This window comes from Sturnira hondurensis, unplaced genomic scaffold (genome assembly GCF_014824575.4).
Source record: "Sturnira hondurensis isolate 20B ecotype Veracruz unplaced genomic scaffold, ASM1482457v3 Scaffold0016462, whole genome shotgun sequence".
Taxonomy (NCBI): domain Eukaryota; kingdom Metazoa; phylum Chordata; class Mammalia; order Chiroptera; family Phyllostomidae; genus Sturnira; species Sturnira hondurensis.
Genome location: NW_028089093.1, coordinates 906586 through 933681, shown reverse-complemented (window position 1 = coordinate 933681; position 27096 = coordinate 906586). Strand labels below are relative to the sequence as shown.

The following is a 27096-nucleotide window of genomic DNA, read 5'->3' as shown; positions in this document are numbered from 1 at the left end:
ACCCAAGGATATGCTTTACCAGAGATAGAGAGATTGATAGATATAAAAAGAAACATCGATTGGTTGCCTCTTATATACACCCCAGCTGGGGATCAAACCTGCAACCTATGTATGTGCCGACCCAGAAATAAACCCACACCTTTTGGTGTGTGGGATGATGTTCTAACCGACTAAGCCACCTGGTCAGGACAAACATGATAGTATTTTTTATGCATTGATTCTATAAACCAAAAGTATAAATAAACATTATGGGTTATTTGCACTTGGGTAAATTTTTAAGCACAGATGTTTTTTGATAGGATTGAATATCATGGACCATTTGACATGGACCAAAGATGCTCATGGTTGTTTCCAATAGGAACAAACTTTAAGGACCTCTTCACATAAACCAGATGTCTCAGTAGACATTTGGACAGGACCAAGTGTCCCGCAGGGGTTCCTTTGACCCACAATGATCTTTGTCCACGTATTTGCATGCCCACACACTACCTCTGTTGAGTCTTTACTCATGTGTCATGTTCCCATGAGGCCTGTTCTGATCACCCTGTTTAAATTAATATCACCCCTTAGAACTCTGTGTCCTAATTTTCTGCTTCATTTTTCCATATTAATATTATTTTTTATATATATAAAATGAAAAATGTGTATATATAATTTTTTGGAGGGTAGTTTGTTTTGTTTATTGTCTGTCTCCTGTGAAGGACTTTAAGTGTTAGAATAGTAGAGATTTTTGTCTTTTTTAGTCACTATTATATCCCAAACCTTGTAATAATTCCTTATGCACAGGTGTTCAGTAAATATTTGTTAAATGAATGAACAGTTTATAATAATTTATTTGGGAAGTATGCTATAGTATTTAACTGTCTCTGTAAAGTCCTCAGATATATTTCATCTAAATCTACTTGGCTCTTATCTTTTAGGACTGATGTCACCATAGGCACTAATTTGAAGACAATTTTTTGGTGACAGAAACATTGAATGTCCATAGTTTCTTGAAAGCAGTATGTTTATCCTTTTATTTAGGATCGTGTAGGCTTTGGAGTTGTTCACCCAGCATTGGCACAGCCTTATGAAACTTGCATTTTATTTGAGATGGGTTGTCCCCAAACTTAACCATGCATTAGAAATTTAATTTAAATTTTGCATTTTTTATTATTGAAACTCAGTAACTATAGTATTATTTTTGAATACTTAAAATTACGGACTTAGTGTCTTTGAGATGAAACCTCAAAGACATTTGTATTCGTAACAAGTTAACTCCGATACAGGCAGTCCATAGATTAATTGTCACTTGGAAGCTACTGCTTTAAGGTTTATGATGTGAAAAATAGGTAGATAGCAAAAACTCTCTAATAACCAGCTAAAGTGTTTCAGTAGCCTTCCCCTAATTAGTGATCCTTTCGCTCCAAAGCACAAATGAAGGGGAGTTGTGTGGAAATGTAGGCTTACTTTGCTATTCCTGCATTTGAGTTTTTGCCAGCTCTCCACCCTCTCTCAGAGCTTCTATAATACTCATTGGAAATGTACCTTTCAACTATAATAATTAGTTTCCCCACCCCACCTCTGTCAAAAAGAGGTTTCCTGACTGCCATGCTCACTCGTACTAACAATAATGAGCCAGTTATTTCTTGTAAATAAACTGTCATCCCATCAATGGACACAACCATAACACTTGAAGAGTATTCTATTCACCTAAGGTGTACTCTTGAGCTGGTTTGAGAAAAATAATTGAGTCATTCATTTAACAAATATTTAGTTATGTTACGTATACAAGAAGCCTGCTAGAGATAAATGAGGGGGCTCTGAAAAAAATCATAATTATCTTCTGGAGGGCAGGTCCCTTGTAGTACAGGCTTCCCCCACTAGGCCAGGGTTCTAGGAACCCATCTGTATCAGTCAGGGTAGGAGATGGTCTTGTTGTGAGAGGCAGTATTCAGCCTCAATGAATTTTTTTGAAGGCTCATGATGGGTGATTTATTAGTGCACCTGCCCATATGGCGCTGAGCATTCAGCAGTTTTTGACCAAAAACAACATGATCCTGTGCTATGCACTCTGTATTCACCTGATCTTGCCCCAAGTGACTTCTTTGTTTCCCTGGATGAAAAATGTCCTCAAAACAATACTTTTTGTCCATGTTGAAGAGGTAAAACAAAAAAATGGTAGAGGCACTAAAAGGCATCAAAATTGACAAGTTCAAAAACCATTTTAAGCAGTGGAAAAAAAGTCTTGATAAGTGTATTGCATCAAGTGGAGAGTACTTTGAAGGTGACTGAAGTTTAAACATGTAAAAATAAATACGCAGTTTTTTTATAAATAAATTACAGGGTCTTTTGGGGTCCCCTCCTCATAGTGAGGGATTGGAAGGACTGCAGGTGTAAGAGTCAGGCAGACCTGCATTTGACCCCTAATTTGACTTTTTACTGCCTGTATGGTTTTGGGCAGATATGTTAAGCATCTCTGTAATGATCATAATAACTACCTTTAAGATTATGAGGGAAGAACCTTGGCGAGATGCAGTGGGAGAAAATTGAGATATATATAAAGTGGTCCTTTCCTATAGGGGACTTTAATCTAACAGTTATTTACAAAATTTTTAAAAAGTAGTGCTGGGGACTATAACATGGTGATACAATCAAAGTGCTAGAATCCATCCCTGGGTTTTTTTTAACCCATCTCTGGTATTTTTCACTGCCTGTCCCTGTACATTTCTGTAATATTGGAATGGCTCCAGGAGAAAAGAAAATGAAGGGATAAATATGAGACATTGGGATGGAGTTGTGTTGGGAGCAAAGCAGAGGGTATATGGAGAATAAGGTGCATGAAGTCAAGTAGAGAAACCAGCAGGTAGGGGAGTATGACCTTCATTGTAAGAAGGGAACAATGAATTTGGTTTTAGCCAAATATTTTTGAATTTGGAATAATACTTTGAAATGCTATAACGCTACAGAATGAACTCATTGTGATTTAGCAGCATTTTTTGGAGTTTGGATCTTAGTGGCTCAATAAATAATCAGGGAAGTTTTCGAGGCTGTGACAATAAGAATTAAGGCATGAAGCCAAGGATCAGAACAATGCATTTAAGAAGCAATGGGGAAACAGAGACAGAAAAAGGAGAAAGATAGGAGAAACCAGGAATCAGCAGAAAAGAAAGTCAAGGGAAATGATTTTTTCCATTTGTTTAATGGGAACATAGAACATGAATAGGCAATTCACAGCAGAAGAGCTTACTTGGCCAACAGCAGGCCATGCATGTAACAAAGTTTTAAGATTATTAGAACTTCATGTTGCTAAATTTTGAGAAAATACTTAAGTGATACTGTTATGGGAATAAAGATGAAAGTAATGTTTAGAATATGGCATTATATTAAAAAACTAAATATTAAGTCTGACAGTTGTTAGGTTTTATTGTTTAGAAGCATCCATAGATGGGTGCAAAGATTTTATTCATGAGGAGCTGTACTGTAGCATTGTTTGTAGTAGTGAACCTTGGGAAACAAGTGTCTGTCAGTAGGAGGTTAGTTACATAACTTATGAAATGGGACGATGACAACTTGTATCTGGCCATTGAGGGGCAGAATGAAAGAAGAGAATGGGAGAAGGAAAGGAGGAGGCGGACTAGCGGAGGATGGAGGGGGAAGGCAGTGTGGGCACACATGAAAATGGGAGTGAGCAAGTGTATTAGCTAAAAAGAAAATCACAGTTTTCCCCTTCAATCTTTTTCCCATGGTACTTAAATATTAATCCTACTTTATTTTTATGACCCAAGTTAAGCATTTCAATAATTTTTTGCAAAATACCAAAAGATAATACAGATTAAAAATAAAAACATTTCAGAAGTGACAGTGTGTGTAAATTAAGAATCTTTTTTCACTGCCACTGCTCCCCAGTTCCATGAGAGGTGGTCATTGCTGCCTTTCATGTGTATTCTTCCAGACCTTTTTGTTTTTTGGTGTGTATGTATGTGTATATAAATAATTTTTAATAAATAAGATTTTATAAACTTTTTACTCAATAATATTATATATAACTTCTAAAAAATATCATATATAAATAGCTCCATGTCATACATTTGTAGTGGACTTTATAAAATAACATGAAATCCAGTGGTGATGATAAAATACTCTATCACTCAATTATGTTACTTTACTTTTAAGTGGAAAAAGTGTTAAAAAAAATCACTGAAGATACAGTATCTGTAACTCTCGACCTATCATTTTTGTTCCCCCTGCCCATCACACTTTCATGCATGCTTTAAATTTGGGCCCTGGCTGGGGTAGCTCAGTGGATTGAGCACAGGCATGTGAACCAAAGGGTCTCTGGTTAGATTCCCAGTCAGGGCACATACCTGGGTTGTGGGCTAGGTCCCCAGTTGGGGACACGTGAGGGGCAATCACACACTGATGTTTCTCCCCCTCTCTTTCTCTTTCCTTTCCTCTCTCTAAAAAATAAATAAAATTTTAAAAATAAATAAATTTGGACTAACAGTAAAACTTAAACACAGCTCTAATTATTTCACCTTCTTTTATTTATACTTAGGTTCTCCACTGATTCAGTAGTAATTACTGAATCTGATGTATGGAAAACCATACACCATGGAAATTGTCTAAAACAGAACATCGATGGTACAATAGAGGTATTTTATCTTTAAACTGTAATATGCACTGATTTCTTTCTTACTACCCTTTTTATGTCTATGATTTAGTAATTATCCAATAAGTAGTTGCTGAGAACTAAGCATAATAAATATGAGGATAGTACCTAATATAAAAGTCCCAGAAGAATAGAGGGGTTTTTTTTTGTCCCCTGAACATGTTCTCATTTAAAACTTGTCTTGTTTTGCATTACATGGGCTGTTTAACAAATTAGTTTCAGTGCCCTGGCTGGCAGCCTCTCTTCTCACCATGGGAAGTTGGGCCAGATCATCTCTAGAGTAGTCTTTAGGAATCTCCTGAACCCAAGATGCTAGAGTTGGAACAATGGATAAGGCTTCCTTCAGCACTGGCCAAATGATATATGAAAACTCTCATCTTTTACTATGTAAACCATCTAGGTATACCACCTTCTGCCTCTCCTCAGTATTGTGTGCAATCCCGATTGATGGCCACTTTTTTCAGACTTAGAACAGCCAGACCCTGGTCTTAGTAGATTTGTAGTTCTTATGTTTTATAAAAAATAAAGATTCTGGATACAAAGGAGTGATATTGGCTACATTCTTTATTCTTCCCCACCCATACTCTGTGGAGTATCTCTTTGAATGACATTCAGATAATTGGTAAATAAAGAAATACTTTCATGCTGAGAACACATTTACATTTTTAAAAACCAGTTATGTTTTTTCTGTTTATAAAAATAATTTGTATTTATAGAAAATTGGATGCTATTAATAAGTGCCAAGAAGAATAGAAATTTGCTTATACTTTCATGAGCAAAGCCAGCCACCATTAATGTTACTTAAAATCAAATATACACATCTTATTCATTACATTTCAGAAGTATCTTAATCTCACCCTTGAAAATGTTGATAATTATATATATGTAAATATTTTCTGATTTTGCATCTTTGTTAAATTCACAGTAGTAAGTACAATTATTTAGTAGAATTATTCACTAGAATTATAATTTTAATTAAAAGAACTAAAATTTATTAAAATTTGGAGTTTTCTGAGAAATAGTGACTTTTTAAAGATATTTGAGAGTAGAAATTTAAAAATAAGTTGTGCATAATCAGTGTAAATAAGTGTGTCATGTTTTGATTTTTAATGTAGTCTTCTGTTGGTGAATTTGGAGAACAGGAAACAAACATGGTTAAGTTGTTGGAAAAACAGTACCAAGAACAATTAGAAGAAGAAATAGCTAAGGTAAGTTTATGGTTTGTCTGGAAGATTATTGTGGTTTATATTCCCTTTGAATCTTCAAAAAATGTAGATTTTATTGATGGCAGTGCACTTTATTATTTATTTTGTTGTTATAAGTTTCATACACATCTCATCTTTAAGTTGTCAGATACTGGTATCAACCAACAATTGCCTTTAAGTGAATGCCTTTGAGAAAAGCATCTTCTCTTCATGTGGAATAGTACAGTAATTAGAAGCTTTTTAGAATACCAAAACAAATTTTTATAAATTTGTTACCTTGCAAGTAGTTCCCTTATGAAGGAGTTTGGTCTTCCTTAAAGGTGGAGAATATGGTAGGATATGAGAAAGAAGGTGGTTGGTCTTTTATATATTACCTTTGCCTGTCTTCTCCCAGAGAAGTTACTGTGGTGGTCATATTATACATACTCTTAGCTGCTATGCCCAGAGCCATTCTTTTAAACTCTTGAATACCAAGTATGTCACCTAATCTAACTTTGTGATCCCATTTCTTTTGCCTTTGTATTCTCTTTAAAAATGAACATACCTGATTGGGTTCTTATGTCCAACAGCTGAATTCTGAGTTTGTCAGCCCATTTTTTTACATTATTTTAACTGTTCCAGTATAACAGCCCCAGTAGAGTATATGTATTTTTAAGGAGGTTAATTGATAGGATATATAGGAAATGCATAAAGAATTAGGTTAAATGTAAATTGTATGAAGAGGTTAAGACCCAAGGAAATACGTGGGCCATAAGGACTTACTCACTTCTATATCTGAATTGAAGCACCACCACTTTTATGTGGCTCTTATTATCTAGTTCTTCAGAGAAATGTAGGTTTTCTCTCACAATTAGCTCTTACATACATTTCTCAGTGGAATATGATAAGAGAGCATCATAGTATAGCAGTGCGGAGCATGAGGTTTGGTAAAGGATACATGCTTTAAATTCTTGTTCTTTTGGTTTACTAGATTTATGATATTAGGAAAGTTACTCAACTTCTGAGTCTCAGATCTCCCAGTATTAAAGAGGAAAATAATAAGCATAATAGTAATTACTATAAAATTCAATAAATTAATATATAAAGCACCTAGCAGATGACAAAAACTCATAAATATATTTTTAAAGTAGTCTTATTACTGTGATAATAGAGATGATATAAGTATGTTTTATAAAGCTTCATTCATCCAAGCTGATAGCAGAGCACCAAAATACAGGTCCGTGAAAACTGTTCCAAAGGCAAGCAAGGTATTGTGGTCCAAGAAACAACACTGATGGCCCAGCTCAATTCTAGAATAATACAGATTGTGGATATTAGTCACCAGTACTGACTGGATTATACTCTACCCTATACCCCTCACATACGGTGATAGGAAAAGATTGAAAATCATTGTTTTAAAAGCACAGGGTAAGTAGAAGAAGCCTAAAAGGTATAGTGATTACCAGTGTAGATCACAATAGGTTCAACTTGTGATTTGACATTCATGTAACATTTCACTGTCAGGCAATATTCTGAGTGCTCAGAAAAGAAAGGTAAACTTTGCTCCCATAGACCTTACATTCTAACTGGTGCAGATGACAATGCTTAGATGATAAGTACTCTGAATAGAATAACCAATTTGGGTAGTAGGACTAGAAAATTCTACGGAAATCTAATGTTATATATATTATACAGGCTGATCAAAGACAGCCTCACTTTTAAAGTGAGGTAAAGTGAGATCCGGAAGGAGGTGAGAGAATAATTGTGAAGGTGACAGTTTGAGCACCTTTTCAAAAAGTGGAATGTAAGAGAAAAAGGAAAGTCAAGAATTATTCCAAGAATGTCTCTAACAGGTAGCCGTGGAGATTGGGCAAGAGTGTGAAGGCCACTTGCCCAGCTGCCAGCTCTGCAGGTTTGATTCAGTCCTGCCACTCCTATATTCCGGGGACCCATTTGGTGAAATACTGTGAAATCCTGGCGCAGGTGTAACTGGATAGCAGAGGGAGCAATACAAGGGAAAGGGGCAAGGGCTTTCTCTTCAGGGTAAAATGTTACTACAACTTATTTGACATAAATGGAAAAATGGAGTTGCTATTTTCTTAGATGTTGTATGGAGGATAGAAAAGACTACATAGCAGTAGTTTTTGGAGAGGAGTGGGAGACGTAAGAGTTATGATTTTGACCTATTAAATGCAAATCACTTATTAAATGTCTAAATATAAAAGTGAAGAACTGGTTAGACATGTAAATCTAGAGTTCAGCAAACAAGATAAAACTAGACATGTAAATATGGTAGTTAGGACAATGCTATTCAGACTGTGAGTTGTAACTTCTTTTTGAGTTAAGAAATCAGTTTATTGCTTTGTGACCAGGATTTTAAATGTAAATGGAAAGGTTCAATTATATAAATACACCCAGGTACATATGTTTGCTTTGGGTCACAATATAAAACATTTTTTATTGTTGTTTTATATATGTTAACCATGGTGGCAATGAAAAAAATTGAAAAGCACTAATACAGTGAGTATTGATAGAGGGGTCTGGGAGAGCCTGGAGATTGCCCATGTTTAGAAGTTAGAGAAACCAGGAAGAACAAAGGAGATGGAGAGGAACACTAATTTAAATATGGAAAGAACAAAAGATTGCATTATAGAAGCCAAATAATAACTGTATCAAGAAAATATTAAATGAAAGTTCTGAACTTCAGCCAAGATGGAAGCATAGGTAAATACACCTTGCCTCCTTGCACAACCAAAAGAAGAACGATAACAAATTTTAAAACAAGAAATAATTAGAGCTGCCAGAAAATCAAACTGTGTGGAAGTCTGAAAACCAAAGAGTTAATAAAGAAACATTCATTCAGACTGGTAGGAGGAGTGGAGACTGGCATGGCAAGGCAGCTGTTGGCAGACTGGGTGGTCCCACATTTGCGAGCAGATAAACCGGAAGGAATAACTAGGGAGTGAGACAGAAACACACAACCTAGGGTTCCAGCATGGGGAAATAAAGCCTCAAAACTTATGACTGTAAAAGCCTGTGTGGGTTTTGACAATAGGAGAAACTCCCAGTTTTGAGGAGAGTTTGTTGGAGAGACCCACAGGGTTCTAGAATGTACACAAACCACCTCCACCTAGTAATCAGCACCAGAAGGGCCCAATTTGCTTGTGAGTATCAGGGGAAATGACTGAAAGCCAGCTGAGACGTGAGCAAGTGACATTGTTGCCTATCAGACCCTTCCCCAATTTACAGCACCACAATGCAGCAACATGGCTCACCTGCCCTGGCGAATAACTAAGGCTCTACCCCTTACAACATAAAAGGTGCACCAAGATAAATAAATAAATCAATATATATATATATATATATTTATATATATTGGCTAATATATATATATATATATATATATATATATATATATATATATGATGGATTGACATATGGCCCAAATGAAAAAAAGATCAAAGCTCCAGAAAAAATACAACTAAATTATGAAGAGAGAGTCAGCCTATCAGAGGGACAGTTCAAAACAGTGATAATCAGGATGCTTACAGAAATGGTTGAGTACGGTCACAAAATAAGGAAAAAGTGAAGGCTATGTAAAGTAAAACAAAGCAAAATATACAGGGAACTAACAGTGAAGGGAAGGACCAGGACTCAAATCAAAAATTGGGAGCAGAAGGAAGAAATAAACGTTCAACTGAACAGAATGAAGAAACAGGAATTCAGAAAAATGAGGAGAGGCTTAGGAACTTCTGGGATAACTTTAAACATTCCAACATCTGAATCATAGGGTGCCAGAAGGAAAAGAGGAAGAGCAAGAAATTGAAAACGTATTTGAAAACATAACAAAGTAGACCTGGCTGGTGTAGTTCAGTGGATTGAGCACGGGCCTGCAAATCAGAGGATCGCGGTTCGATTTCCAACCCAACACATGCCTGGGTTGCGGGCCAGTTTCCAGCAGGGGACGCATGAGAGGCAACCATACATTGATATTTCTCTCTCTCTCTCTCTCTCTCCTTCCCTTCTAAAGATAAATAAATAAAACTTGAAAAAAAAACATAACAAAGGAGAACTTCCCCAATGTGGCAAAGGAAATAGACTTCCAGGAAGCTGAGAGAGTGCCAAAGAGTTTGGACCCAGGGAAGCACACCCCAAGGGGCATCAAAATTACATTAGCCAAGATTAAAGACAAGGAGAGAATCCCAAAAGCAGCAAGAGACAGTTACCTACACAAAGGAGTTACCGTAGACTATCAACTGATTTCTTATAAGAGACCTTGCAGGCAAGAAGGGGCTGGAAACAAGTATTCCAAGTCATGAAAGACAAGGACCTACATCCAAGATTGCTCCATCCGGCAAAGCTATCATTTAGAATGGAAGGGCAAATAAACTGCTCCCCAGATAAGGTCAAGTTAAAGGAGTTCATCATCACCCAACCCTTATTATATGAAGTGTTAAATGGACTTACCTAAGAAAAAGATGATGATTAAAAATATGAACAGTAAAATGACAACAAATTCACAACTATCAACAACTGAACCTAAAAACAAAAGCAAACTAAGGAAACAACCAGAACAGGAACAAATTCACAGAAATGGAGATCACATGGAAGGTTATCAGGGAGTAGTGGGGGAAATAGGGGAAAAGGTACAGGAAATAAGTACAAATGGTAGGTACCAAATAGGGGGAAATTAAGAATAGTATGGGAAATGGAGAAGCCAAAGAACTTATATGTATGACCCATGGACATGAACTAAGGGGCAGGTGGGGAATGTTGGTGGAAGGGGGTGCAGGGCTGAGGGAAGTCAAGGGTAGAAAAAAATGGGACAACTATAATAGTATAGCCAATAAAATATATTTTAAAAAAGAAATACAAAGAAAATGTATTCAACTGTGTCACGTGTATCTGATGAGAAAGATTAAAACTGAATTAACCATTGGATTTAAAACGTGTAACCATTGGTGACTTTCACAACACATTTGATGGGGTGGTGTAGACAAACTGATTAGAATGGAATTGAGAGACAGAATAAAGGAGAAGCATGAAGAGAGTGAATAAGAAGAATGAACAGACTTTGCTGGAAAGAGGAGCAGAGAAATCCAGTGGTAGCTAAAGGGTGTTAAGTGGTGGATTTTTGTTGTTGCTATTTTCTTGGTTTAAGTAGGATGAGAAGTTTCTCATCCTATTTCTATGTTAATATGATTAAGTAGGAGGGGGAAACAACTCATTCAGGGGGCAAGAGTTGCTAGAACGGGTGTCCTTGAGCAAATGAGAAACAATGTCATCCCCTGGACAGCTGCCATTCACTTGGAGGAAGACAGTTTAATCCATAATAAAAGAAGAAAAGCAGAAAATGTTTGGTTCATGATTCAGGCGTTTTCAAATAACATATTTGGAGCCTGTTGAAGTTCTTTTCTGATTGCTAAGTCTGTTTTCTTACTAAAATAAGAATCAAGATCAGCACTTGAGAATCTGAAAGAATGAGATGATGTCGGACCTTTAAGGAGGGAGAAAAGGGCTGGCTAGGAGAAGGAATAAAAAATGGAAAAGACAATAGAAAAATTTTTAAATTATATTTTATTGCATATGCTATTACAGTTGTCCTAATTTTTCCCCTTTTGCCCCACTCCACTCAATACCCCTAGTCCCTCAGGCAATTCCCACACCATTGTTCATGTCCATGGGTCATGCGTATAAGTTCTTTGGCTACTCCATTTCCTATACTGTAATTTACATCCTCATGGCTATTCTGTAACTGCCTGTTTGAACTTCTGAATCCCCTCACCTCTTCACCAATTCCACCATTCCCCTGTCCCATCTGGTAACCATCAAAATGCTGTCCATATCCATGATTGTGTGTCTGTTGTTCTTGTTTGCTTAGTTTGTTTTTTAGATTTAATTGTTGATAGATATGTATTTTTGTCCTATTATTGTTCACAGTTTTGATCTTTTTCTTAAATAAGTCCCTTTAACAGTTCTTATAATAATGGTTTGGTGATGGCGAACTTTCAATTTTTTTTGGTCTGAGAAGCTTTTTATCTGCCCTTTGATTCTAAATGATAGCTTTGCTGGGTGGAGCAATCTTGGCTGTAGGTTCTCTGCTTTTGATGACTTTGAATATTTCTTGCCAGTGCCTTCTAGCCTGCAAAGTTTCTTTTGAGAAATCAGCTGACAGTCTTATGGGAACTCCCCTGCAGGTAACCAACTTCTTTTCTCTTGCTGCTTTTAAGATTCTTTCTTTATCTTTAACCTTTGGCATTTTAATTATGATGCATCTTGGTATGGGCCTCTTTGCATCCCTTTTGTTTGGGACTCTGTGCTTCCTGGACTTGCATCTCTATTTCCTTTACCAAATTAGGGAAGTTTTCTTTCATTATTTTTTCAAGTAGATTTCCAGTTTCTTCCTCTTTCTCTTCTTCTGGCACCCCTAGGATGTGAATGTTGGACCTCTTGAAGTTGTCCCAGAGGCTACTTATACTACTCTCATTTTGGGGGATTCTTTTGGGGGGGGGGTGTTGTTTGTTTTTTTGCTCTTCTGATTGGTTTTTTTTTTTTTTTTTTGCTTCCTCATGTTCCAAATCATTGATTTGGTTCTCAGCCTCATTCACTCTAGTGTTGATTCCCTATAAATTGTTCTTTATTTCAATTAGTATATATTTCATTTGTGCCTGGGTCTTTTTAATATTGCTGAGGTTCTCACTAAGTCCTTTGAGCATTCTTATAACCAGTGTTTTGAACTCTGCTTCTGATAGATTGCTCATCTCCATCTTGTTTAGCCTTTTTTTGAGTTTTAATGTTTTCTTTCATTTGGGCTCTTTGTCTCCTCATTTTGGCAGCCTCTCTGTTTCTATGTATTAAGTAGAACAGTTACAGCTCCCTGACTTGGTAACATAGCCTAATATAGTAGGTGTCCTGTAGGGTCCAGTGGCACAGCCCCCCTATCACCCCAGCTGGGTACTCAAGGTGCACCTTTCGTGTGGGCAGAGTATACCCTTCTCTTCTTGTTGAGCCTGGTTGCTGCTGGCAAATCAGTGGGAGGGATTTACCCAAGCTAGTCAGCTGCAAGGATTGGCTGTAACCACTGAGCATGAACCTCCACCTTCCATGGAGGTTCACCTATGCAGAGACAGGGTTATGGTATTCCGATGTCATCTGTCCTGTCTGCTGCGTGTGCTGGTCCTGGGGTTTCCCAGGTAGTGCAGGCCAAGATCAGCCCCCACCTGTGTTTAGCCCAGGGCCACCCTGCCTGAGCTATAAAGCAATCTGAGATGGCTGCTATTTGTCCTGGGCTTAGAGATTCCCAGGTGAAGCCAAGCTGTGAATCTAGGCTGGCTGCTGCTAGTGCTGGATCTGGGACTCACTGTGGCCAACTCTTGCTTGTTTGAGAGGATTTAGGACGTTGTGAAGCATGAGCCAAGACCTGCTTTTCATACGGGAAAGGAGCTTGTATGGGCCCATAAAGTTGGGTGGGGTAGAGTTTTCGAGAACTCAAGGATGGTCAAACAGTGTTAGCCAATTTGATGGAGTCCCATCAAATGGCACCAGCTTGCCAGTTCTGTGGGTCTGTGAGGGGAGGTTGTAGGAAAGGGTCAATGGCCTCTACTCACCTTGAGGCCAGACCTTCAGTTTCTCTTGGTATCCCATTGGTGCCTTTCATGCTGCTATCCCAGTGCTGGAGCTCAGAGAGAGTGAGCCTGAGTAGATGAGTCCATGTGTGGGCATGTGTGGGTTCTTTAAGAGGAACTCACTGGGGTACCAGAAATTTCTTCTACTGACTCAATCTCTGCTGGTTTTTGCAGCCAGAATTGTGGTGACTTACCTTCCTGGGCTGGGGTCCTGGTGTGAGACTGGGATTCCTCACTCCCAAGATATTCTTCCCGAATTTCTGTGCACCACATGAAGGCACGGGACCAGCCTGTGCCACATCTGTGCTCCTCCTACTGGATGGATGTGGTTTATTTTTATTTTTTTTTTAGATTTTATTTATCTTTAGAGGGGAAGGGAAGGAGAGACGGAGAGAAATATCAATATATGGTTGCCTGTCATGAGTCCCCTGCTGGGAACTGGCCTGCAACCCAGGCATGTACCCTGACTGGGAATCGAACTGCGATCGTGTGGTTCGCAGGCGCGCGCTCAATCCACTTAGCTACACCAGCCAGGGCGGATGGGTTTCTTTAATTCCATAGTTGTCAGACTTCCATTCAACTCAATTTCTGACAGTTCTGAGTGATGATTGTTCTATATTTTAGTTGTAATTTTGATGTGGTTGTGTAAAGCAGGGAGCCATGTCTGCCTGTAATGCCATCTTGACCAGAAGTGACAATAGAAATTGAGTCAACTTGCCCAGTGTTGCTGAGGCCCCATTTCAAGGATAGGGGCCTTGGTTGACCAATTAGCTTGGTTGGATTTTCTGTTTTTTCCTCAGTTAAGTTCAGCTACACAAAGTTCAAATATATTATTCTCATGGGATATATGAATGAGTGCAGAAGCTAGGTTTCTGGTCCACAGAAAACTTAAGTTTTGAAATATATATATATTGTTCAGAGACTGAATAATTAAACATAAAAGCTGGCATATTTACTTAGTGCACAAGAAGCACAAACTTTCATTCCTTTTACAGTATTTCACTGGCAATTTCAGTCAACAGTGACCCTCAGTAACAGAGATAACAATGGCTTAAATATTCTGTTTATAAAAAGCGGTGTTATAAAATACCCTTAAAAGTCTGGGCTTATTTAGTATGTTTTGAACTATTCAGAAATTTGGCTCACTGTTTGGAAACAAAAAAATATTTCAAACACTGAAAAATGGAACTTTTCCATTATGTTTCTTCCTGCCAAATGCCTTCTTGGGAATTCTTTCCATTGCTTGATTATGGTTTCTATGGAATTAGTGGCAAAACTGTGCATCGTGCAGAACCCCGAAGCTCCCTGCTCCAGAGTACCTGCACTACTAGGGTTCTAGCCTAGGTCGGCCACCAGAGGGGAGTGTTGTCATTCACTAGCTGAGTCAACTGCTCCCATGCCGGGTAGAAATGACAAAGCTCCCATTTGTTTATTCTTTCCTTAGTATCTTTTGCTCTAGGAGACATATCAACAAAAATATTGCTGCATGTGATATCTGAAACTTTTCTGCCTATGTTTTGCTCTAGGACTTTTATGGTGTCACAACTTAAGATAGATAACCATTGTTTTAAATGCTTCATATGGTATCTTGGTTGCTTACATTTCATTTTATTCTTCTGGGAATTTCTCTCTTCTTTCATTTGGGGCATATTTCTTTGTGTCCTCATTTTGGTTGTCTTTTTGGGTTTGTCTCTGTGTATTAGGTAGGTCTGCTCTGATTCCCAGGCTTGTAATAAGGGCCTTATGGTATAGGTAGTTTGTGATCACCTGACCTAGTTTCTCCAGAAATGTTTCTTGGGTGGGTTATGCACCCGCTGCTGTTGTAGTTGAGTCTTAAATGCTGTTGGCCTGTCTGTGGGGTGGTTAACCCTCAGGCTAGCTAACTCTAAGGGTATATCATGTTCGTTGTGTATGAATTGCTAATCAGGAGCTGCTCAATGAGGTGACCTTTTTCCCAGCAGAATCTGTTGCTTTCCAGAGTCTCCCTTTAGCTGTGCCATTTGTGTGGCTAATTAGGTCTAACTCTGGTGAGATTTGAAGCCCACCACTGGTTGTGTTGGTTCTGGGCCCACTTGTATGGGTTTCTGGTACAGGTTGGTGTCAGGCATTGTGTGTCACTGGCCTTGTGCCGCCTGTCTGGAATTAGCATGCTGTTCACTAATTGTGTCTGTGTCTACTAGGGCTGGCTGAGCATGGGAGGGACGACTTTCTTCATCTCTGAGGTAGGGGGAGATTATTGAAAGGTCCAAGGCTCAGCTTGGAATCCACCCGTCGGCTACTTTGCCAGCTTCTAAGGTTGGCTGGCCTCCTCCATAGCCTTTTGAAGAACTGTAGACTAGACCTAAGCTGGCCACATCCCAACCCCCTTCCAAATGGCACAAGCTTGTTAGGGCAGGGCGACTACTGGGTCGTGAGGATGTGGCAAATGGCTCCCCTTCCTGTAGATAGCATGGTCAGGCACTCAATGGGGAGAATGTGGCTACTACCTCAGAGCCATATCACTCAGTCTCTGCTGCAGTCTCCAACTGCAGCTCTCCCAGGAGGAGCACACCACTGGTTCACATTGGTTGCAGCCCCTGTTTTCATTGCAGGAACAAACTCAGCAGAGTGGGGCCACCAGAACTTGGGAAAACAGATCAGGAGAGTCCTTAGCTGAGGGTAAGGGTGAGCTCTATACCTCACCTTAGCTTCGTAGTCCCACCTGCCTGAACGCCAGACTGGAGTTTCTGAGGGAGACATGCTCTGGAGGTCTCACCTCTGAGTGTCATCCCTTGAAGATGATGTTTTACTAAGCTGTATTACCTGGTCCACTAATTTTTCATGTCTGTTTTTTGACATTTTGCTTAATGGGCATAGTTCCCATGTGACAGTGTCTAGAACATTATTAACAAACTCTGATTCTGTGGGAGCTGGCATAGGCCTTCATGAAGTCCATTTTGGTAGATGAGATCTAGTAGTGGTGTCACCTGAGTGGAAGTATATTAAGTGTAGTGTTTAAGGTGTTTGAACTGTATGGCTAGACACACCTTCATTCAAATAACTGCTGTAACATTTTTTAGATTAGACACTTAACATGGCTCCTAATGTTGCTACGTTTCCATTTTCTCAGGATTGACTATTGGTAATATAATTATTCTTGCTAAGTCAGTTGCACCATTATGCCTCTAGGAAGATTTGTTCAGATATGAAGGGTGATAGTGTAATACCACATTTTCGAAAGTGAGCTTACATAGGACTATAGGGTTTTGAACCCCAACTTTCACCATTTATTTGGTTTGTGTTTTGGGGGTCAAATTACTTCATCTCTCTTCTTAATTTTCTCATCTATTAAATGGGGGTAATAATACAATAGTACCTACCTAATAGAAATAAATAAAATATAGCATAAATATGTCAATGAAAGATAGTGAATTCTTCCATTATGATAAATGAATTTCTTACAATGAAGATTAAAGGAAATAATAGAAGGGTTTTGTAATTGGTAGCCACAGCATTCATCATCATTGTTCGTGTTGTCATCAGTATTGTTCTGCTGAAGCAGGACTCCATGCGGCATCTCAAGGAGACAGCACCTGGGAGTGAGGAAGCTAGCAGGAAGCAGGTGGGAATCAGGAACCCCCAATAGACACATTAAGTTTAAGGCAGGACAGTAAAGCGGTAATCGATTTATACCATATGGACCAACAAGGAAGAGAGTTGGTTGAAGGTCAGTAGGCACAAAGGTTTCAAAGGCCAGGCATACTTTATCTTAGACTGTGGCATCCAGGCATCCCCCATTGCAAATAATTTGTGGAGATGGGACTTGAAATGAAGTTATTGGTGCATTTGGTTCTAGAAGGCTTGGATTTTTCAGAACCAAGGCTTGCTGGTCAGCATGTCTAACTACGTGTGCTGGGTGGACCATGAATAAGTAGGGATGTAGGATCACAGTTGGAGTGGAAAGTGAAATTAAATTATAGACTCATACTTATCAATTACCCAAACCAAGTATTTCACTTCTGCGAATTTATTGTAAGGAAATAAGAAAGGATATTCTTAATGATATAGTTACAAAGATGTTATCACAGTGGTGTTTGAAATAGTGTAAGAAAGAAGTCAGTCTAAGTGCCCAACACAGAAAATTGATTGAATAAATTTATCATACATTTGTATAACCTGAAACTTTAAACTTATCAAAAGTTATATAGAAATATATTTTTTATTTGAAAATATACTTAATCTGTAAAAGCAGATTATAATACACATTTTTCTAGGAAAAATACAAATCTGGATCTTTTCATGTCTATATTGATATCAAAAGAGAGGAAGATTTGGAAAAGTATTACTAAAGTGTGAGTAGTGATTTCTCTTAGAAGAGAGAAATATAAGGGCTTTTATTTCATTCTTTCTGATTCCTGTACTGAACATTTATTGCTGTTGTAGTAAGAATTTTAAAACTTTATGTAAAAAGGCCGGTAATATAATAAATACTTTTACATTAGATTCATTGTAAAATAGGAAATCTTTATCTTTGTATAACTTTATCACGGTATTTCTTTTAGTTTAAAACCACAAGATCGTGTAGACCTGGCTGGTGTAGCTCAGTGGATTGAGCGCGCGCCTGTGAACCACACGATCGCAGTTCGATTCCCAGTCAGGGCACATGCCTGGGTTGTAGACCAGTTGCCAGCAAGGGACTCACAAGAGGCAACCATACACTGATACTTCCCTCCTTCTCTTCCCCTCTAAAGATAAATAATAAAATCTTTAAAAAGAAAAAAAACCACAAGACCACAAGATCGTGCTTTTTTCTAATTCATGTAATTTTGAGTGGCAAGTGCTTTTTAATTCTTGCTCATATTTATAAATCTAATCATTTTTATTTACCTTATTCTGTAGGTGATTGTGTCAATGAGTGTATCATTTGCTCAACAAACTGAACTATCTAGACTATCTGGAGAAGAAGAAGATACTACAATGTCAGAACCAGCACATACTCTCTGTCTACAAGAACAACATTATTCAAATGAAATGAGCTTACCCCAGGGGCCCATTAGTTTTCAGACTTGCCAGAGAACAGACATGAAATTTAAAGAAGAATTTAAACCACTTAGTAAGGAGTTAGGAGAAGATGGGAAGGAAGTCCTTTTACCAAACAATGATAATCTTGATATACTCAAGTCAAAGGACCATGAACTGACTATTTCAGAAGAATTGTTCTCCAAAGATAAAACATTTGGAGCCAGAGAATCTGTAAGTATGCCTCCTTGGATATAATAATATATGAAATTGTGACTCCCTTCACTATACAAATATTAGTAGTTATGTTGCTTAATGGAGAAGGATAGAATCCACTCTTATGCTTCACATTATAAATGTGTTTTATTATTTGTGAGGTATTATGAATGACTTGATATTAGTATTAAATAGAGCAAGTCTGGTTCATGGTATTTTTATTTGTCTTACACACATTATTCATGGTAAAATCTGACTAAGTTATACCTATATTAATTTTGTTTTAGTTACTTCACAGTTAAGCATACTACAGCTTGACAATATGTATGAATAAAAGATTTACTTTATTTAATATGATAGTATCACAAGAAAATAGCTACCTACTAAGAAAACAATTTAAAGCATTCTAGCCTGTATTTACTAATTCTTTTTCTTTACTTATTCATTACTAGAGAATTAATTTTGTGTCTATATCTCAACTGTTTGTGTCTTTAGCAGAAAATAAATTCTCTCTTTTAAATTATCTAAATTCAAATTTTTTTTATTAATGTTTAGTATAGGTTACATCTTTTTAGTGGCATTCAAATAAAATTATCAACTCTTTACATAGTATAAAACTCTTCAACTTACCAGTAAATATTTAAAGCAGAATAAATCAAGAGGATTTGTTTAAGTAGTAGCTCTTCAGGAATTGAAGTACTTGTAGAAACCCATTAGGGAGTTGACTTTTTATGAGTATGAGAAAGTGAAATATAAAACTATTTCCAAATAAAATTTATTGGACACTGTTTCTTATCAAGCTGTTCTCTGTAGTACTGTGATGATCACTGCATAATATAAATTAAATAGGTAAAATTTCTTAGGTTTTATAAATTTTAAAATTTAAAGTATTGTATCTGTATTATTTCCCCATTATCAAATGTCAAGAGGAATAATGGAGTTTTCATTTCAGTGAGAGTAGAAGGAATCTCAAGTATCCTTCTGTATTCTTCTCCCTTAGAAGTAGATTACACCTAAGCTAACTGATAAATTACTCTTTTGCTTTTGGAGAATAACATGTATAATGATAGTCTATGTTGATTAAGAATTATAATTAAGACAAACCTCTTTTAAAACATTATTTACATAGTTGTTTATATAAGATATCAGATGCTTTGTGAAATTAATAGTGGAATTGCTTTCATATTTATTTTAAATATTGATTCTAACAAAATGTGATAGATTTTTTTATAATCTATCACATTCTAACAAAATGTGATAGATTTTTTAATAAATCTATGATAGATTTATACAAAATGTGTTATGGTTGAATTTCTTTTAACTATTATAGATCCATGATGAGATTTTGGTATCGAGCATGGATGCTTCTAGACAGCTAATGTTAAATGAAGAACAGTTGGAAGATATGAGGCAGGAACTTGTACGACAATACCAAGAACATCAGCAGGCAACAGAACTATTAAGGCAGGCACACATGCGCCAGATGGAGAGACAGCGAGAAGACCAGGAACAGCTACAAGAAGAGATTAAGAGACTGAATAGACAGTTAGCCCAGGTATGGGACTTAGAGTCCCTTTTCTCCCCAGTTAAAAAATTAGTGTTCTTTATATAACTTTTTGAACAAAAATCAAAATTATTGACAAAAGCTGAATTAATACAAATTTTTAACATCAGGAATAGGTTCCATGAGCACACCAGCCTTAGGTGTTACTATAGAAATTGGACTCATTGTGGTGCATTGTGCTCTACCATTTTATTTTTCTTTGCAGGCACTGGAAAAGGGACTGCAAGGTTTGGTTTTTATAGTCGTTCTATTGATCATACGTGGCAAAACTGTTTTGACAGTTTTGGAAAATTTTTGTGCTCAGGTGCAGCTAATACTCAGTTTTCCCATATTCATTTATAGTTTTGTGAGTCCACCAGTTAGCATCTCCAAGGTTTACCTTTATCTGTCCTTAATCTATCTTTTAAATCAATAATGGAAATCTGAAATAGTGTGTTTCTGGGTCTTCTTTGTCCAGGGAAACATCTCTTCTTGATTTGAGAAATGCACATTTCTATAACATTCTTATCCCTTTCTTGGCTAAATTTGTATACTTCTTGGTATTTGGGAGCTGGATTCTCATCAATTGCTGTATATAATGTACTCACAAAATCATTGCAGAAAAGCAAATATTTATATAAAACTTATTAAAACTTTTATTCAATTTTTGAAGATTTAAGCTAAGTAAGAAATAGAGAATTCTTGAAATATGTTCTTTCAAATATAGAGTAATAGGAAATTGGGAGTAAGTTGATAAATATTTGGAAAAATTAATTTTGCTTTTCTTCATTGCATTTTGTGAATTTAACATTCTGAATTTTCAATGCAAAATTGGCATATAAAATAATATTCTTTGAGTTGCACAAATTTCTAAATATATAGGCCTAATTATCTTTTTTGGTTTTTTTTTTCAAATTTTGCATTGAACTTTATATATGCTTTTAACCCTTTATCATGGGATACGAATCATAGGTAGAACTAGGGTCTGTTGGTCCCAAGGGGTTAAAAGAAATCTGCTTAATATTTCTGCCTTTGTCTTCTGTCGCAAACAATATTCTCTCATGACCTTTTTTCTTATTTAGAGATCCTCAATAGATAATGAAAACCTGGTTTCAGAGAGAGAGAGGGTGCTTTTAGAGGAGCTGGAAGCACTAAAGCAGCTGTCTCTAGCTGGAAGAGAGAAGCTGTGTTGTGAGCTGCACAACAGCAGTACGCAAACACAGGTAGTATGGACTTTGCCCCACCTAGGAACAGTGGATCCACAATGCAGTAGGATCTGTTTGTCTTCATTGTTGGTGTGAAATGTGTTTATAGGTGTTGTGTTTAAAATATTTGTGATTGCTTACCCGTAAGGTAGGTGGAGTCAAGATGCCTTACATTCCATTTAAGGTAATTTGAATCTTGACATTGCTAGGTTTGCAACTGCTGTCTCACCAGGAGCAACCTAACACACTTTATTGTCCCTCTGTAGCGTGCATTAGCTTGAACCCATTACAAGTTTTTCGACTATGATCTAGACTCTTAATCTTTTTTGATAATGCTAATCTCTTGAAGATATATAGTTAAATATTATTTTATACAGTATCTAATCTGCATGTAGATGTTTTTGTTTCACCTCACAACAAATACAAAGGAATATTCAACAAGCTATTTCCAAGATGACAGGTTTTCTTTCTGTCTTGTCTTCTCTACCTTTACACAAACTTACACAGGATGAAAATGAAAGCCAAGGGGAAGCTGAGGAACACATCTTTAAAGAAAAGGAATTGGACAGAAAACTTGAAGATGTGCCTCCTGATGTTCTGTCTAATGAAAGGTATACAGAATATGCATTTTTTCAATACAAAATGAATTAAAATAGTTGTTTCAGTGTTATAAATGTTATTTGTTCTTATTTTTATCTTGTACATTTCTTTGCTTTGTACATTATATTCTGTAGGTAAAGAGTAACAACTTTTGGTCATTTAAATTGACAATTACTTAACAAGCTTTTATATGTAAAGTAATTTTTAACAAATACTGATCAAATACTTAACTCAGTAAATGTTAAGGCGTTATTTGATTATTGAACCTTCCTGGACTAGTTTTAGTTTGCTCGTAAGGCATTTTTATACTAAAAAACAAAATTGTATTTGTGGGTTTATTCTGTCACTGGGAGGGCATGCACTCAGTATAAGCTTCCCTCTGGTGTGTTCATGATGAGGAAAAAAATTGTGTGTGATAGTCCACATGTCACTTTCATGCATTTACTGCATAACAAATGAGAACTTTTAATCCATATCCCACTTTTACAGAGGAATACATTAATGATTTGTTAACAAAACTTTTCCTTACTTTTGTAGATATTAGTATAAAAATGTAAAATATAAATGAGAATAGTTATCCCATGTTAATATTAAGGACTTTAACCACAATATTTTAAATTTTGTCTGTTCAAGTGAAAATAGTTTCTTTAATTTTAAATTAAAACTAATATCTACTAACTTAATTTCCTCCTTTTCCAATTTCTGTGATTGTCAACCTTCTGTCCTCCTAACCTCCTTCCTCAGCTTGCATGGAGGAATTTGGCCCCTAAGATTTTGGCTTCCCCATTGGATCATCAGTATGGAACACAGTCAGTATGGAACTCAAACAAGAAAGACAGTGTATGAGAATTAGAGTTAACATATCAGTATAAAATAAACAAAATGTTTATTTTATAATTATAAAATCAATGTTTATTTGGTAATTGAGATAAATTATTTTTAAATTATGCATTGTTTAATTATTAGGACTTTTTAGTGAGTGCTGATAAATTACTATTCGTATTTATTTCTATTTACCATCATATTAATTTTAATTTGTTTTCTTATGTAGAATTTCTGTTTTCAAAATATTCTAGTCCTGGTGTGTTTAGGGCTTGAAGAAAATCTTAGGAAGAGTTAAAGAAATAAAACCTTTGACTTACTTTCTACTAACTAAATTATTTAGAGCTTTATTTTTAGTATCCTTACTTATGTAAGCGGAGAAGTTGATCTAGGTGCAAAAATAGAACTGTCTCTTTCTCTTGACAAATGCTGAAGGAAAAATTCTGCATTTATTACCTTGTCTTAAAATAGTTACGTCATGTGCTTGTGAAAACAGATACCCTTTAACCTGATTGTGAGTGATCTCCCACACTGTGGGAGGGAAAACTGTCTTAAGGAAGAGAACTTTTACCATGAAAGTCTCTTATTTTGTCTGCATGTATTGAGTATCAGGTTTGCCACTGTAATAACTTCGTTGAATTAAGTTGTTAGGACAAGAGAATTGTTTAGTTATTCAGAAGATTAATCAGATCATCTTCTGAATCACCATTTATGGAATTATATTTCTTGACATGGAAAGATGCTCGTGTTAAGCAGAATAAAAAGCTTACAAAAACAGTTTGTAAGCTAATCCCAGGATAATCCCATTTTATCTATATACACACACACACACTATATATATATGTGTGTGTGTGTGTGTATATATATTTATGAGAGAGATGTGGGGGGAAGTCTAGAAGGATAAGCATTAAAATGTTAATAGTGATTACCTCTGAGTGCTGAGATATTTTGGTGGGTGCTAAGCAATATTTTATAATTTTTAATAAATTATAAATTTATAATAAAATTATTATAAATTATTATCATTATAAATTATAATAAAGAATTGTTAACTTGTCTTTTAAAAAAGAGAAACACGCCTTAATTTCATTTGGTTGAAAATAGGCTCCCACTGGTTGAAATCAGGGTGGTATATGTAACTTGAGAAATTTCTGTCTCTGGAGTAGATATAACAACCTACAGTACTCCCTCTGGTGTTAGCAGGTAGTGAAATTCCGTAGTAGACCTTTCAAAAAATAGGTCTCCGCCAGTTGTTATTTAATCATCCAGATCATCGCCAGTAAGTTATACAAATACACATTTTTCCTGGTGGAATTTTTAAATTATATTTTAAAATATAATCTTTGATACAATGAAATTAAATGTACAATATATATGAGTAACCATAAATGGTATTACCAGCTCAGTAACTCAGATATGCTTGGGTTGAGTACCATGACCCTCTTTAAAACTTAACTTTTTCATCTCCTTAGTTTTTTTTTAATCTTGAAACTTAAATTTATAAAATAAATAAAAAACAAAAAGCACTTCATATAGATGCTGCATCATATTATTTTAATAGAAGGATCATATGGTGCTTTATTTTTCAAGTCAAATATTTTGTAGTACATTTTTTGTGGGACATAAGGAAAGTGTTTGCTTTTTTAAAGATTAAACATTTTAATAAATGTTTCTTTATCTCTACAGGTATGCACTCCAGAAAGCTAATAACAAACTTCTGAAGATCCTTTTAGAAGTTGTAAAGACAACAGCAGCTGTTGAAGAAACAATTGGGCGCCATGTCCTTGGTATTCTGGATAGATCAAGTAAAGGCCAGTCATCTGCCTGCTTGGTTTGGAGGTCAGAAGCAGAGGCACCTATAAAGTCGTGCGTCCATGAGGAACATGCAGGAGGTACTAGTTTTGCATTCTGTTGAAACTATAGCCATCTTCAGTAAATTTTGGAGTCTAAGCCATTTTGCTACACATTAAAATACAGAAAATATTATTTTCCCACAAAAACACTTCCAAACACAAATTCATTAGATGCATTCTTCTCAAAACACCATTATTGTTTAGCATTGCAAGTGAGTATCTTAGACTTGGCATTATAGACTCAGGGTTAGTAATGTGCTACATAAATCAGAAGGTGTTTAATTTCTTGTCCAATAAAAGAAAAATTTTGCATCACCACTCATGACTGTTACCAATAGGCAATGTCCTGCAACAACCTTATCAATGAAGGTAAGACTAGAAATAAAGAGCTTTTAAGAATTGAACAGCAGTGCGGAGTGGAGGGGAGTAAAGGCGGGGATGGGACAACTGTAATAGCATAATCAATAAAATACGTTTTTAAAAAAAGAATCGAACAGCAATTTCACATGTGTGTTGAGATAGTTAGAAGAAAGTCTTGAAAACAAATGCAAGGTATGAATTTATCTTTGGACTACCTCTGCTATGTCCCTTCTTTTTTTCTGGAAAAGTGGTGTGAGGTATGGCCGAACAGGTCTGCATCCAGAAAATGGTTCCTGACATGACATACCTGCCTTTCTGTCGTCTTTCTGCTGTGAGGGCTGGGCTGTTCTTTGAATTTCTTACTTTCATTTTCTTGACCTCCAGTTTCTCCTATTTTTTAATTCCTTTGTCTTACTGGAATACAAATCAGGAAATCAAAAGAGAAAATATTTGTCAGGTAGAGAAAATATTTGTCAGAGCCAGATGTCTGGCTCGTGAATCAGAAGATCAAGCCCACACTTCACTACCATTCCACACCTAAACATGTCTACCCAGTTCGAGGCTGACATTCTTTTCTTTTGTTCTAATATATTTTGTTGATTTATATCATTACAGTTGTCCCAATTTTTTCTCCCCTCTGCCCTGCCCCCTGCCCCACCCTCTAGCATTCCCCTCCTTAGTTCATGTCCATGGGTTATATATATAAGTTCTTTGGCTTCTCCATTTCCTATACAATTCTTAACCTCCCTCTGTCTATTTTGTACCTACTGATTATGCTTCTTATTCCTTGTACCTTTTCACCCTTTCTTTCACACCCCTCCTCACTGGTCTCCATGTGATCTCTATTTCTGTGAATCTGTTCCTGTTCTAGTTGTTCCCTTAGTTTGCTTTTGTTTTTAGGTTCAGTTGTTGATAGTTGTGAGTTTGTTGTCATTTTACTGTTTATATTTCTTATCATCATCTTTTTGTTAGATAAGTTCATTTAACATTCATATAATAAGGGCTGGGTGATGATGAACTCCTTTAACTTGACTTTATCTGGGGAGCAGTTTATCCACTCTCCCGTTCTAAACGATAGCTTTGCTGGACTGATGTAAGATGTAGGTCCTTGTCTTTCATCACTTGGAATACTTCTTTCCAGCCCCTTCTTGCCTGCAAGGTAATTTCTTTTGAGAAATTCGGTGATAGTCTATGGGAGCTCCTTTGTAGATAACTATCTCTTGCTGCTTTTGGGATTCTCTCCTTGTCATTAATCTTGGCTAATGTAATTATGATGTCCCTTGGGGTGTGCTTCCCTGGGTCCAAACTCTTTGGCACTCTCTGGGCTTCCTGGAAGTCTGTTTCCTTTGCCACATTGGGGAAGTTCTCCTTTGTTATGTTTTCAGATAAGTTTTCAGTTTCTTGTTCTTCCTCTTCCTCTTTTCCTTCTGGCACCCTATGATTCAGATGTTGGAATGTTTAAAGTTATCCCAGAGGTTCCTAAGCCTCTCCTCATTTTTCTGAATTCTTGTTTCTTCATTCTGTTCAGTTGAATGTTTATTTCTTCCTTCTGCTCCCAATTGTTGATTTGAGTCCTGGTCCTTCCCTTCATTGTTGGTTCCCAGTATATTTTGCTTCGTTTTACTTTACATAGCCTTCACTTTTTTCTTATTTTGTGACCCTACTCAACCATTTCTGTGAGCATCCTCATTACCATTTTTTTGAACTGTCCATCTGATAGGCTGACTCTCTCTTCATAATTTAGTTGTATTTTTCTGGAGTTTGACCTGTTTTTTCATTTGGGTCATTTTTTTTTTTTTTTAATCTCGGTGCACCTTTTATGTTGTAAGGGGCAGAGCCATAGTTATTCTCCAGGGCAGGAGGAGCCAAGTCATTGTATTACCGTGCTGTATGTGGAGGATAGGTCCATGAGGAAACAGTGCTGCTTTCTCAGGTCTTGGCCAACTTTTAGTCACTTCCCCTGCTACCCACAAGCCAGCAAATTGGGGCCTTCTGATGCTGCTTCCCAGGTATATGGGTTTGAATACATTCTAGGACCG

At 36.6% G+C, this 27096-nt stretch overlaps 1 protein-coding gene across 1 annotated transcript in view; it reads left to right on the top strand.

Annotated features, from left to right (window-relative positions):
- AKAP9 (A-kinase anchoring protein 9) overlaps positions 1-27096 on the top strand; it is a 181130-nt gene that overhangs the window by 71962 nt on the left and 82072 nt on the right. Inside the window, exons 15-21 of the mRNA XM_037066078.1 lie at positions 4538-4634; positions 5767-5859; positions 18339-18692; positions 20005-20229; positions 21300-21440; positions 21930-22033; positions 24531-24736. Of these exons, the coding sequence (XP_036921973.1) occupies positions 4538-4634; positions 5767-5859; positions 18339-18692; positions 20005-20229; positions 21300-21440; positions 21930-22033; positions 24531-24736 (1220 nt within the window). The remainder of the gene's footprint in view (positions 1-4537; positions 4635-5766; positions 5860-18338; positions 18693-20004; positions 20230-21299; positions 21441-21929; positions 22034-24530; positions 24737-27096) is intronic.